This window comes from Chanodichthys erythropterus, chromosome 16, assembly GCF_024489055.1.
Source record: "Chanodichthys erythropterus isolate Z2021 chromosome 16, ASM2448905v1, whole genome shotgun sequence".
In the NCBI taxonomy this organism is placed as follows: Eukaryota; Metazoa; Chordata; class Actinopteri; order Cypriniformes; family Xenocyprididae; genus Chanodichthys; species Chanodichthys erythropterus.
In genome coordinates, this window is record NC_090236.1 from 29,876,459 (window position 1) to 29,890,071 (window position 13,613).

At 36.4% G+C, this 13,613-nt stretch overlaps 1 protein-coding gene across 1 annotated transcript in view; it reads left to right on the forward strand.

The window, feature by feature from the left end:
* The first annotated feature begins 5,984 nt into the window (after positions 1–5,984).
* Positions 5,985–13,613, forward strand: part of cdh12a (cadherin 12a) — a 32,665-nt gene continuing 25,036 nt past the window's right edge. Inside the window, exons 1-4 of the mRNA XM_067362139.1 lie at positions 5,985–6,218; positions 10,496–10,790; positions 11,910–12,029; positions 13,362–13,529. Of these exons, the coding sequence (XP_067218240.1) occupies positions 5,985–6,218; positions 10,496–10,790; positions 11,910–12,029; positions 13,362–13,529 (817 nt within the window). The remainder of the gene's footprint in view (positions 6,219–10,495; positions 10,791–11,909; positions 12,030–13,361; positions 13,530–13,613) is intronic.

Consider the following 13,613-nt stretch of genomic DNA (forward strand, 5'->3'; position numbering starts at 1 on the left):
CCTTACATCACCTCAGCCAGAATACACCAGTTCATTCATTTGCCACAGACTGGCAATAAACTTTCATAGTCAACAAGAAAAAAATAAGTTCAAAATAATGAGGGCATAGTTTTATTGTGTGATGACCTTTGGACAGACACTGAAAGTGCTCTTTCTGGGTACACTGCACTTGAGGTCTTTGAGCTTGTTAAGTGTTGAGACAATTGCTGAGGTTTCTCTGTGGGGAATAATAATATTGCTGCAGAGACACAATGTCCTCCCAACCATAAGACATCTCACTACTACGGCACACAAGAGGTCCCCAGGGATTCGTACTGCAATCATTTGCTCTGCTTGGTGGTCTGTCTGGCAATTGATGTTCCACTCATCTCATACTATTTGTTGTCCTGCCCTCTTTATCTACATAGAGTTTTTTGCATGTTGCAGCATAAAATCACTTTTAAGTAAAAAAAAAAAAAAAAAAAAAATCATCTCCCATACTGTCAGACTTGTGCATGCATATTGTAGAAATATTAAACCCATATATTCAGTTGGGGCACAGTATGTACTGTAACAGGTATAACATAAGGGTTTGAGAGGGCGGGAGAAAAGTCCTGTGAGAGAATGGGGAAATATTGTTTTATCTCATCCCTCCTTTGCCAGTGTTATGAAATCACTGCAGTGTGTTTCTCATGTTTTATATTTTATTGCTTCCTACTCATCTGATTTTGGCTAACTAATCCTTACCCTTGCAGTTTAAATTGGCTAGTGACATACTGATATAAATAATAATGTAATCATTTAACTTATTTAATGAACATCTTATATTACACATATAGCTAGATAATATTTATATGCATTTATATTTCTAGTGGCAGATTCTCCATCTGAGATTTTTTTTTTTTTCAACATTTGAAATTGTGTGATATTGCTTTTATACAACTGTTGAATAAACAAGAAGTTAAAGGTGCCCTAGAATGCGTGAACAAGATGTAATATAAGTCTAAGGTGTCCCCTGAATGTGTCTGTGAAGTTTCAGCTCAAAATTACGGAAGCCCTGAACCGCATGGTGAAAAAAAAAAAAAAAAAAAAAAAAAAAAAACTTGGTAGGGAGGAAAAAAAAACGAAAAGTTATCTCGTTATTTCAACATAATAAGTCGTTATAACGACATAATATCTCGTTATTTCAACATAATAAGTCGTTATAACGACATAATATCTCGTTATTTCAACATAATAAGTCGTTATTTCAACATAATAAGTCGTTATAACGACATAATATCTCGTTATTTCAAGATATTAAGTCGTTATAACGACATAATATCTCGTTATTTCAACATAATAAGTCGTTATAACGACATAATATCCTGTCATTTCAACATAATAACTCTTCATTATCTATCAAGTATGATAAAGTACGTACACGTGTTAACGTCCCCAGTGGCGCAACGCTAAAGTATTGACCCGCCAGTCTAGCTTTTACTGCGATCGCCGCGGTTTCGAATCCGCCTTTTGCCGAGTTCGCTCTTCTCTAGTTTCACATCACATATCAAAAAAGGCATTTATTTTCAATAAAAATTAAAACAATGTTATAAAAGTGCAAATAACCTGCCTAACGAGTGTTTAATAACATTAAAAGTATTTATTGGGCAGGGTTAGCAGCATGTTCGATATTACCCACTAGAGGGCAGAATAAGACAGGGAATCAATTAAAGAACGCAATAGTTATGTTGAACTACTGTTACAATTTGGTGCTCCAAAATCCCAGAGGTTTATCATGGGAATTTGCGTTCATCCCAGGCTAACCTTTATTGAGGTTAAATTTATTAGACCATAGTAAATAAAACAATTTACAGTGCAAATGTCAGGGGTGTCAAACTTACAGCCCGGTGTCCAATCTGATTTGAACTATAATAAAACATAGAGATGCACTAGTCCAGGGGCCAAAAACGTTTTTAAGAGGGTTTTTTTTATTTTTTTTTTATTTTTATTCTGGGCTTGCAAACAAACTGCTTTGTAATATTTTCTAAAGATATAAAAATCAAAATAGGTGCTAATATATTGAAATAATAGGACACGGAGTGTCTATTTACAGTAAGTGCAAATAGCGTCCCTTGTTGACAAACACTCTTTACAGTATAGCTCCAGTGTCTGGTTGGGCCACTGAAGTTTAAAAAGGGACAGTTGTATTTCGATGTATTCAGTGGCGTAACAATAGCATGAAGGGTTTCAGATTTTGGCTTTTACAGCGATCGCTGCGGGGTAGAATCAGCATTTTGCAGAGCTCACCCAATAATAGAGCTCACTCCTATTTTCTCATCATATACATTTTCAATAAAATGAAAATAATGTTCAAAAAGTGGAAATAAAATGTGAACAAGTGTTTAATAATATTAAAAGTGTTCATTGAGTAGGGTTGGTGGAAAGTGGAGGGGTTTTATTCTCCCAATAATGCAGCATCCATTTAATAATTTTAATAAATATAATCACTCTATATGATATTATTGCATCCTGTACAAAAATACTGAGGTACAGTATCTGCCAATACTAGCCTACAGCATCTAAATACTATTTACACTTCTTGCAAAGAACTGATAGGCTACTTTTACATGGTGTCAATAGAATATATCGCTATTTTCACCTAGTATAAATAGCATATCGTGAAAATGCTGCTATTGTCATTTAGTATAAATAGGATGTCTAATAAATTTATGGTCTAATAAATTTAACCTCAATAAAGGTTAGCCTGGGATGAACGCAAATTCCCATGATAAACCTCTGGGATTTTGGAGCACCAAATTGTAACAGTAGTTCAACATAACTATTGCATTCTTTAATTGATTCCCTGTCTTATTCTGCCCTCTAGTGGGTAATATCGAACATGCTGCTAACCCTGCCCAATAAATACTTTTAATGTTATTAAACACTCGTTAGGCAGGTTATTTGCACTTTTATAACATTGTTTTAATTTCTATTGAAAATAAATGCCTTTTTTGATATGTGATGTGAAACTAGAGAAGAACGAACTCGGCAAAAGGCGGATTCGAAACCGCGGCGATCGCAGTAAAAGCTAGACTGGCGGTCCAATACTTTAGCGTTGCGCCACAGGGGACGTTAACATGTGTACGTCCTTTATCATACTTGATAGATAATGAAGAGTTATTATGTCGTTATAACGACTTATTATGTTGAAATAACGAGATATTATGTCGTTATAACGACTTAATATCTTGAAATAACGAGATATGATGTCGTTACAACGACTTATTATGTTGAAATAACGAGATATTATGTCGTTATAACGACTTATTATGTTGAAATAACGAGATATTATGTCGTTACAACGACTTATTATGTTGAAATAACGAGATATTATGTCGTTATAACGACTTATTATGTTGAAATAACGAGATAACTTTTCGATTTTTTTTTTCCTCCCTACCAAGTTTTTTTTTTTTTTTTTTTTCACCATGCGGTTCAGGGCTTCCGTACAAAATACCCCATAGATTGTTTTTAATAAATTTTTTTAACTGCCTATTTTGGGGCATCATTATGCACCGATTCAGCGCGCGGCCCCTTTAAATCCTCGCGCTCCCCGCCCCCAAGCTCTCGAATCTATATACATTGCATAAACAGAGTTCACACAGCTAATATAACCCTCAAAATGGATTTTTACAAAATGTTCCTCATTCATGCTGCATGCATGCATCAGATCATGTGAGTATAGTATTTATTTGGATGTTTACATTTGATTCTGAGTGAGTTTGAGGCTGTGCTTCGTGGCTAAAGCTAACATTACACACTGTTGGAGAGATTTATAAAGAATGACGTTGTTTATGAATTATACAGATTGCAAGTGTTTAAAAATGAAAATAGCGACAGCTCTTGTATCCGTGAATACAGTAATAAACAAGGGTAACTTTAACCACATTTAACAGTACATTAGCAACATGCTAATGTTGTCCTTGCTTGATTACCTAGTCTGATAATAGAGTGCCCCAGGGATGACGCATTTTTGTAGGCAAAACCCAGAAGCGAGTTAGCATTTTAGGACTTACGGTTCCAACGGCGTAAAGTCTATGGGTTTTTTGAATGGGTTTTTGCTAAATCGCCTGAAATACGGTCTGTGGTTAACAAAGCCTCTAAATACTTTCACGTTTTGATATATGACATAAAACACACCAGTTATAACCCACTTGTGATTTTTTAAACTTTTACTGTGTCTTAAAATCGGCGGTTGCTAACAAATTGCTAAAAGGGACTACTTCCTTTGGCGGGGACTTTAGACGTCATCATTATAAACGGGACATTTGGACAGTATTTCTCATGAAAAAGTGGAAAAGTATTCATAACAGCACAGATCATAATCAGCGAGCATGTTTATAAAGTTGTTTTTGAGGAAGTTTGGTGGTGACGACGTTGATCCACGACCATGGTGTGCTGTAGTCCGTTTATAGCCTACTGTTAGGCTTTTATATCTGACGACTTTATTTAGGCTTCAAAATCTATAAATGTTGTGTTAACTTGTAAAGATTATCTTGATAGACAAAACGTTTAAGTGTCATAACCCTTTGTTAAACACAGAGCTTATTTTCTGCGATTTTCCAAAAGTCTATGGGAAAAATGCATAGGCTTTCAGTCGAGGGAACCCGTGCGCCGCTAACTTCCGGGTTGGCCTACAAAAACACGTCATCCCTGGGGCACTCTATTTTGCTGCACATCCAGACATCCTGCCCTTGTATAATGCCTTGAACATGGGCTGGTATATGCAAATATTGGGGGCGTACATATTAATGATCCTGACTGTTACGTAACAGGAAACAAGAAGGAGGAAACAGACTCATATAGACTCATATAGTAAGAGTAGTATTATGGTATTCTGTGTATAGCTAGTCCCTTGTTTCATCCCTGAACTAATTGCTGTTTTTGAGCAAGAGTGATTGAGCAATTGATTAACTGGCGTACCAGTATAACCTGCAGAAAGAGTCAGTGAAGAACAGCATTTAATTGTAGCTTTGTTTTAAGTGTGTGGTGGTGGAAGTGTTGTTATTTGTTCTCTAGCCTCTTACTGATTTACTGATATGAACAGCTTCACTCAGTAACTTTAGAACCAGCTTGGGATATGTTGCATAAAAAGGAGTGGCAAAGTCTTAAGGTGGCCTTATTTTATATCTTTCATCCAGTCACAGTATTAAATGAATTTGCATAAAATACTTCCATCTTCTACCTAATCAACATTTTTAAGCTATTGGTTGCATTTTCTATAGTGGCCTGATATATTGCCTTAATTCTCATAGCAATTTGTACAACAGTGATGGATAGTCCTCTTGTACATAATTATTCCGGTTCTTTCCATTTAGAGGGTGATTAAGAGAAAAGTTGTCTGATTTGTGACCCTAAGCATCTGGACTGGCTTGTGCTTCCTGTGACTTACCATCTGTGGTCAAAAACAACCCTATTATTCAAGTGGGACCACCTCATTTTAAAAACTAATGCACTGAAAATGAGCACAGAATTGCACATCCAGCATAGTCCTGGAGGTCTGCCAACAGTTGTTCAACTCTTGCCAAACTCCCTCGTTCTTGCAGTCTTTTTTACATGCTTGTTTCTCAGACCTCCCAGTGCTAAATGTGCTAAATTAACTCGAGTGAGCCAATTTGCTCAGATTTCCTGTATTTGTAAAGCCCTTCAAGTGAGATTACATTGTAGCTGAACAGAAGAAGATTTACACTGCAAAGATGAAAACATAACAGACCAGTGTGGCCTTCTTCTGCTTTCATTGCATGCCAACATGATACCCAGACACTCCTACAAATCCTCATAATCTCATTGATTTAAAGTACCCTTGCTTCTCTTCTCTTGCAGGTGGTTAACTAAAATTTCAAGCACCACAGGAATTCCATGGATGTTAGTTGTTCCGTGCCACCAAGGCTTTGGATTCATCGCTTCTTTGCCTTCACTATAAAAGTCACCTGTGTCCATCTTTGCACCTAAAGGTTGTTCCAATGCTCATGGGGAACTGTCTGCTGCTCTTCCTCTGGTGCCTCTTAGACAAAAGTTTTGTTTTTCCCCTCCATTCTTCATCCCAGAGCAGGATGGGGAAGGAGCAGCACAGGAACCTAATGGCACATAGGAAACATGGCATGATGGGAGTTCACAGAGTCAAGAGGGGATGGGTGTGGAACCAGTTCTTTGTTCTAGAGGAATACATGGGATCTGATCCACAGTATGTTGGAAAGGTAAGAAGATATTGATTGTCAGAGCGATGCTTGGGGCCAAAGGTATTGAGAATAGATTGTGAATAAAACTGTGGGGGAGTTCAAAGGCTTGAACTAGAACTCGCTGCTTCTTGTTATTCTTTTTCTTCTTTTATCTTTCCTTCTATGTTCATGACCAGTTTTTGGTTGCTTGAAAGTAAATATTCTTTGTAGGCAACCACATAACATGGTTCATGGTTTGAGCAACCAGACTGTGCAATGAAGATAGATAGATAGATAGATAGATAGATAGATAGATAGATAGATAGATAGATAGATAGATAGATAGATAGATAGATAGATAGATAGATAGATAGATAGATAGATAGATAGATAGATAGATAGATAGATAGATAGATAGATAGATAGATAGATAGATAGATAGATAGATAGATCGATGCCTCATTAACAGCTGTTTCTATGGGCTGTTATACATAAGCCATCCTCCGTATTGGAATGGTCAGAGCCGCTCCGTGAACATTCGAAAGCAAGTTGACTTAACGTCTCTAACCATAGTTAGACACATGTATGTATGAAAATCTAAATCTCCAATAGACTTCAGCAGATGATTTTGCTAAACAAACACAAGACAACAAGACAAAGACTTCAGCTAATACAACATTACAAAGTTACCATAGTAAAAGTAAAAACATTAAAAAAGTAAAAACCTGTAAATTGGAGATAATACATATAAAAACACAAACCAACATTCTCACATGTGAAAGGTTATCTATTTCCTTCGGATATTTAAATATCAGTGGTTTCACAACCAGAAGCTGCGCAATGTTATGGCTTCATTGATTCTTTCATTGATCTGTGATCGACACGCTGACATTCCAAGATGGCGGGTGTGCTGACGTGTCTGGAGTGGTTGAATGTGGCATCTACGTATTTATATCTATGTAGCAGCAGATGTTTACCATTTTAGCTAGGTAGCAACTCTGGAGGAGAAGGCAGCAGTTTTTTTTAGTGTTATTTTGAAAAATTTGTTCCTTTCCCACCAAATAACAATAACGGCAAAGATTGATCATTTGATTATGGTAAATTTGCAAGAGAAGTGAAGAATGCAAGCTGCTCTCCGAAGGTAATATATTCAAATGGAAAAGTGATTTTACACCAACCAAACAAACAATGTTTGGTTGGTGTAAAACAAACCAACGCTATCTCACAAGCAATTCGTACATAATTTATGAGGTGGCTAATTCGTATGAATTCATACGATTTGTATAAACCCCAGTGACGGTTAGGTTTAGGGGCGGGGTTAGGGGTAGGTCATTTGTATGAATTCATAAAAATTTGGCAACTCATAAAATAGGTACGATTTAGCAAAAAAAAAGTATGAATTCATATGAGCGAGGTCGTATGAATTTGTACGAATTAGCTAACCTTGTTAAATATGTACGAATTGCCGTGAGATCGGGTTGGACAATCTTATGTCCACATAATCATTTTTTTCTGTATATGAAATGTTCTCATGCACCAAAAAATGGTGGATGGGATAATCTGAAACCATTTAATTAGTATTCACAGCAAAGGGAGAAGGTTAAAAGGGCACCATATTGTATCCCAGACTGAAAATTCAATATCAAGGTCCTCTACAAAAGAGGTTGGAATTGAGCACCTTCAGCTTAAATGGGATCAGAGCTAAATTGAATAGTCTGCAGTCAATGCCAGTGCAATCAGTGTGGCCTAACTGAGAGCTGTCAGTGTGGATGTACATTAGGAGACTGGGGCTTGTCACAGGTATTCAACCACATGCCAACTCTATTTCTGTGGCTGCAACACATTGAAAAAAGAAAAAAAAAAACTCACTCTTTTTCACTCAAGATCAGTCAGATGCCTCAGAAGAGCCTTGTCTATAACCTCTGATTTATGTAACCTGAGAACAGATGTAGCAAGAGTGAATAAAGCCTTAATAGCAAACAAATATTAGCCTGTCACTATAAATAGAGCTTGTTGGCTATAACCTCCTTTAACTCAGGTCACTGGAAGAATATGGCTTACAGGCTACTTATGAATTACATGGATGATGCTCATGTTGGCATCAGATGAGCAAGCTGCTATATAAAGAGAAATTGTTAACAGTTCTTAACATTTTATCATCACTGTTATTTCAGAATTTAGAACCATTACTAAAGATGTCATTATAATTAAATTACATGAAGCAGTCTATTAAAATGAAACACTACAAGAGAGCCCATACCTCAGCTTTTTTGGCTGTAAAGCAAAATTTGATTGTGTTGCTGAAAAATGTAGTTAAATTAGTTAATTTAGTAGTGTTAGTTATTCCCCAGCACTGATGTGTGAAGGAAATTTAGATTCAATGTGTTCTGACACATTGCAAACTTCACACTGTATTTCCCAGTGCATTTTCATTAGATCATAACACTTTAAACTTTGCAATTGTGGCTTCACACCTGCCATATCTGTAATGATTAGTTGGGAAAGACTGTGATCAGAGTGGCACCATGGGAAATTATAACACATTCCATCACCTAATGTTTGAGCTGCTGCCACAATTAAAGTGACACCGCACATGAAATGTTACATCAAAGTTACATGACAGGAATAGTTTAATTAGACCAAGCAAGAAAAACAATGAAATGTAGGAAAAATAGTTATTTACTTTGTGTGCTTTGTATTATATTATAAGCTTCTCTCAGTTACTATGCATCCTGTTTAAAAATGAATGGGTCAGTCTGAATAAATGTCAGCCTTACTATCCATCAACTGCAACAATATTTAAAGATTGAGAATGTTGAGTGCTCAGTTAAACAATCTTTTTTTTTTTCCTCAGTATGAGCCAATTGTAGAAAAATACTGGATCATATAAATTTGTGTGCTAACTGGTGTAGCAGTCTGAACTTTCTTCAGTCTGTCTTTTTGCTGGTTGTGGTCAAATATATGATGTTTCAGACGTTGTCAAGAAATGTTTTAATTGGATTCTAATTTGAATGCTTTGCAGAGTTATTACCATTATTTTGTGAATAAAGTACAATTATTATTGCAGGTACACGACAATTAGACTCAAGTTGATTATGAAATGCCATCTTTTCAATTCTAGCAGTCAAAGATTTCTGCAAGTTTTCTTTTTGTCTTTATTTTTTCAGCAAGGCACACTTCTTGTTTGCCCTTTGCAGTGAGGATATATTACCTCACTGTCACATTTTCTTTCCAAGTATGACCTTTTCAGTAGAAAACAACTCTTCTTGATAGCTTTGCCTTTTTCTTGGTATTTTACTGTCATCACTCAGCATCGTCCTTACATCTAAACACATTTTGTGAGAACATGTACTGCTATACAGCCATTGGCGGTCACCATTTTAGGATAGTGTATTTTTAATTTATTGGCCTCATTGGCATTCATAAAAGATTAGTGATACAACTGTAACTTGACACAGATTAGCTCTTTCAATACTTGTAGCTCATGGATTATTTGCTAAAGTGAATCATTTGATGGCCTGTTGTACCCTATCTAATGTGCTTTTTTATTAGTTAGCCTGCCATGCAAGAACTTGGCAGGATGGCAGGATTTAGCAGTACAGTGTTCTTCTTCCATTTTGATCATTGTGCATCCTTGCACATTAAATCAGTGATTTATTTTTGTTCCTTTCAGAGTATTAATCCGAGAACTTCAAACTTAATCCTTCTCCTCCAGTCAGGGACTCAAGCTCAGTTTCACCCTACTTGAAAAATTCAGTTTCCTCACGCTTCCTCTGAGTTGAAAAGATAACAGCTTCCCGCAACGCTCTATTATCTTAGGTTCCTTATGTTTTGTAATCTTTTATTTAGTAGTTTTTTATCTTGTCTGAAAAAAGAAAATTCTATAAAACCTCCAGTAAAGCCATAATATTTCCAGCTGAAGAATATCCATGCTGTAAATAAATCAATGTTGTTGAGCCGCTAACAGAAAATAAATAACTGAAGGTTATCCACATGAATCCTCTTTTGACATTCTCAAACTGTATGGGTAATGATATGCCACCCACATGTTAGCCAACATGTAGTCACATGATCATAGATTGAAATAGGATTGGTTTGGATAGGCCAAATCTGATTTACTGAAGTAAATGGATTAAAATAAATTTCTCATTGGATATGCTAGATTTGTGTTTTATACACAAATGTCTCTGGTTTTTGTTGGCTGATTATTGTATTTGCATATATTTGCACGTCTTTATACTTAAATTACAGTAATGAGTAATAATTTACTCACCAGCTCCCAGCGAGATTTCTCATGGTCTCTTTTCACATTTCAGCTTCACTCTGACCTGGATAAGGGAGATAGTATGGTGAAATACACACTCTCAGGTGAAGGAGTTGGCTCTATTTTCACCATCGAGCCAAGCACCGGAGACATCCATGCCTTAAGGAGCCTGGACCGAGAAGAGAAGCCTTTTTACACACTGAGAGCGCAGGCTGTGGACGTGTTCACAGGCAGACCCTTAGAGCCCGAGTCAGAGTTTATTATCAAAGTCCAGGACATCAATGACAATGAGCCAAGGTTCCTGGAGGGCCCATACTCGGCCAGCGTCCCAGAGATGTCACCCGTCGGTGAGTTCACTTCTCATTATGTCCCAGATGGTTGGGTATTTGATACTGCGGGAAAATCCTGGCCTCAAATCATGTTGCTTTAAAGTAAGTCTTGATGTGATGATCTGAACTCTTCTTCTTCATTGTTCACATACATATTCAAGGTCAGTGAAAGACGTTAGACATTAGTCTGTTGCTTCTAGTAATTAACTGCACTGATTTATCCCTGCTGCAAAAAAACAGCTTAAACAAGCCTAAGGTGGTTAGTTCATCTCCCAGCCTGGCCAAGCTGCGTAAGCTGGTCTGTTTTGATGGTTTTAGAAGGCTTTTGGGCACTTTTCAGCTGCCCAGGCTGGGAGACCAGCTGGTCAGACAACTAAATAAATGGTCTGATATCTAATCCCAAATGCTGTTCAACACTACGTTTCCCCTTATGAAGCATTGACAATTCTCAATTCTTCTGAATACTATATTTCTAAACAGTATTTTGAATTGAAGCCCATTTTTAGATTGGCACGCTAGTGCAATTGATGAACATAAATTTGCAAGAAAATATATGAACTGATTAGTTTAAAAAAAGTATGACAATAAAATTATTTAGCAATACCGCTTTAAATTTGTGATTTCTGCTCTTCATATATTCATATACATCATAGTGATATCTAATGTGATGAAGTACAAATTTATATTATAGATATAAAACCTATCATTATACTGTATATCTTTGATTAGTGCTTTTAATACACATTGTTCTGAGGCAGCTTTACAAAGAATATTGCTTTACAAATTTCAGTAAGCAAGCCACAGGCGACACTGACAAGGAAAAACTCTCCGAGTTATTTAAGCGGATGTGGAAGAAACCCTTGGAGGAACCAAGACTCAGCAAGGAGTCCTTTCTCCTCTGGCTGACTGACACATGATTAAACAAATTGAGACAAACATAAAACATAAATCTGTTACACAATGCATGTCTGTTTACAATTGCAGTACGATACATTACATAAGTATATGTGCATTTACTATCTTTTCTTTTCTGGGAAGTGTCTCAGGATTATTAATATGGTCTGTATTCATCATTATTTTTTTACATGTGGAAATTCTAGTGTCATTTGATGGCCTCATGGTCTCTTTCGTGATCAGGCACATATGTGACGCAAATAACCGCCACTGATGCTGATGACCCCACTTATGGAAACAGCGCACGGATTGTGTACAGCATCCTTCATGGGCAGCCCTACTTCTCTGTTGACCCCAAGACAGGTGAGGGATAGTAGATTGTAGATTTTGGGTGGTTGTTATTTAACACATGGTCTTTTGCATTCTACTGAGTTGAGCTCACTGCTCTGCTCAAAGCATTTCAACTGCTTTGCCTTTGGCATTTTATTCACCTCGTGTCATGCTGTCATCTTCTGATCAAAAAGTAGCTCCTTTGAAAGGGGAGCTATTAGGATTGATTAGTCTTTAGAAGAATGTCAAAGGTTTGCCTTTTCGTGATACAGCTCACAAAAGCATTGCAGCACAGATTAATTAACGCCTGTTTAATTCTTTATATCGCTGTAGGTCTTTTACATCCATCAGAAGAGAATCAAGCTGTTCTTAAAACTGATTGCAACAGTTTCATTGAGTTTACTTAATTATTTAGTAAATTTGACACTATGTTTCATGTCATTTTCTATAAGAAATGTACATGTACATTCTTAAAACTATTCTTGTTTTAGATTTGATGTCACTTTTGATGTCACTAACTACTCTTGGAAGTTACTTAGGCAGTCAGATTAAATCTCATCAAGAAAGAACTTTATAGTTTTCAACACTAATAGTAACAAATATATGTATCTCTATCACCAAATAAGCATATTAGGATGATTTCTGAAGGATTGTGACACCGAGACTGGAGTAATGGCTGCTGAAAAATTATATTTGATGGCTTTTTTTTTTATAGTTTTGCCATCACAGACATGCAGGGTGGGACTAAATTTTAGGGTCTGTTTACACAGAATATCTTTTTAAATTTTATTTATTTTTTTTTTATTATAAAAAAAAAATTTTTTGCAGCTGACATGCTGCAAAAGATGTTAGGCACGAGATGCGAGAGCAATGGTTAAAGATGTCCATCTAGTGTGAGTTTACATTGAAGAACAGTGGAACTTGTCTTTTGCAGCATGTCAGCGTTCTAAAAATGCAGCTCTCAAGGTAAAAGAAGTTCAACTTTTGAAAGACATGTCTCTAGACACTTTTTTTCTATTCAACTAACCTGCATCTTGCGTTTTTAACAGAAAAAAACACCATATGTGTGAACCGGCCTTTAGAACTGACAACACATCACATGTACATTCATTAAATACTCTGATATAGGCCTCAACACTTGGAATATCAAACACAGAATGATTGAAAGTTGCTAAACATGAGAACTGTTGATTACAGAGGTATAATAAACTCTTTACTGAATTCTTTTTTAACCCTTATTTACATTGTTTACGTAAAAATCATTTGTATAGTGTAATATTAAATTTGTATCTTCAATTTATTTGTGGTCAAATTTGTATGTTCTTACATGCCATCTCTCTGTTTCTGTTTCTTTCTCTGTCTCAGGGGTCATAAGAGTTGCCTTACCCAATATGGATAGGGAGGTTAAAGAAATGTACCAGGTGGCCATACAGGCTAAGGACATGGGCGGTCAGCTTGGGGGTTTAGCCGGGACCACTACCATCAATATCACTCTCCGTGATGTCAACGACAACCCACCGCGGTTTTCTAAAAGTATGTTCAAAAACAGATGTTTCTAAATGTTCAGGAATCATTATAGAGCACCCTGAGGCTTCACAGTATACTGTCAGCATTTCT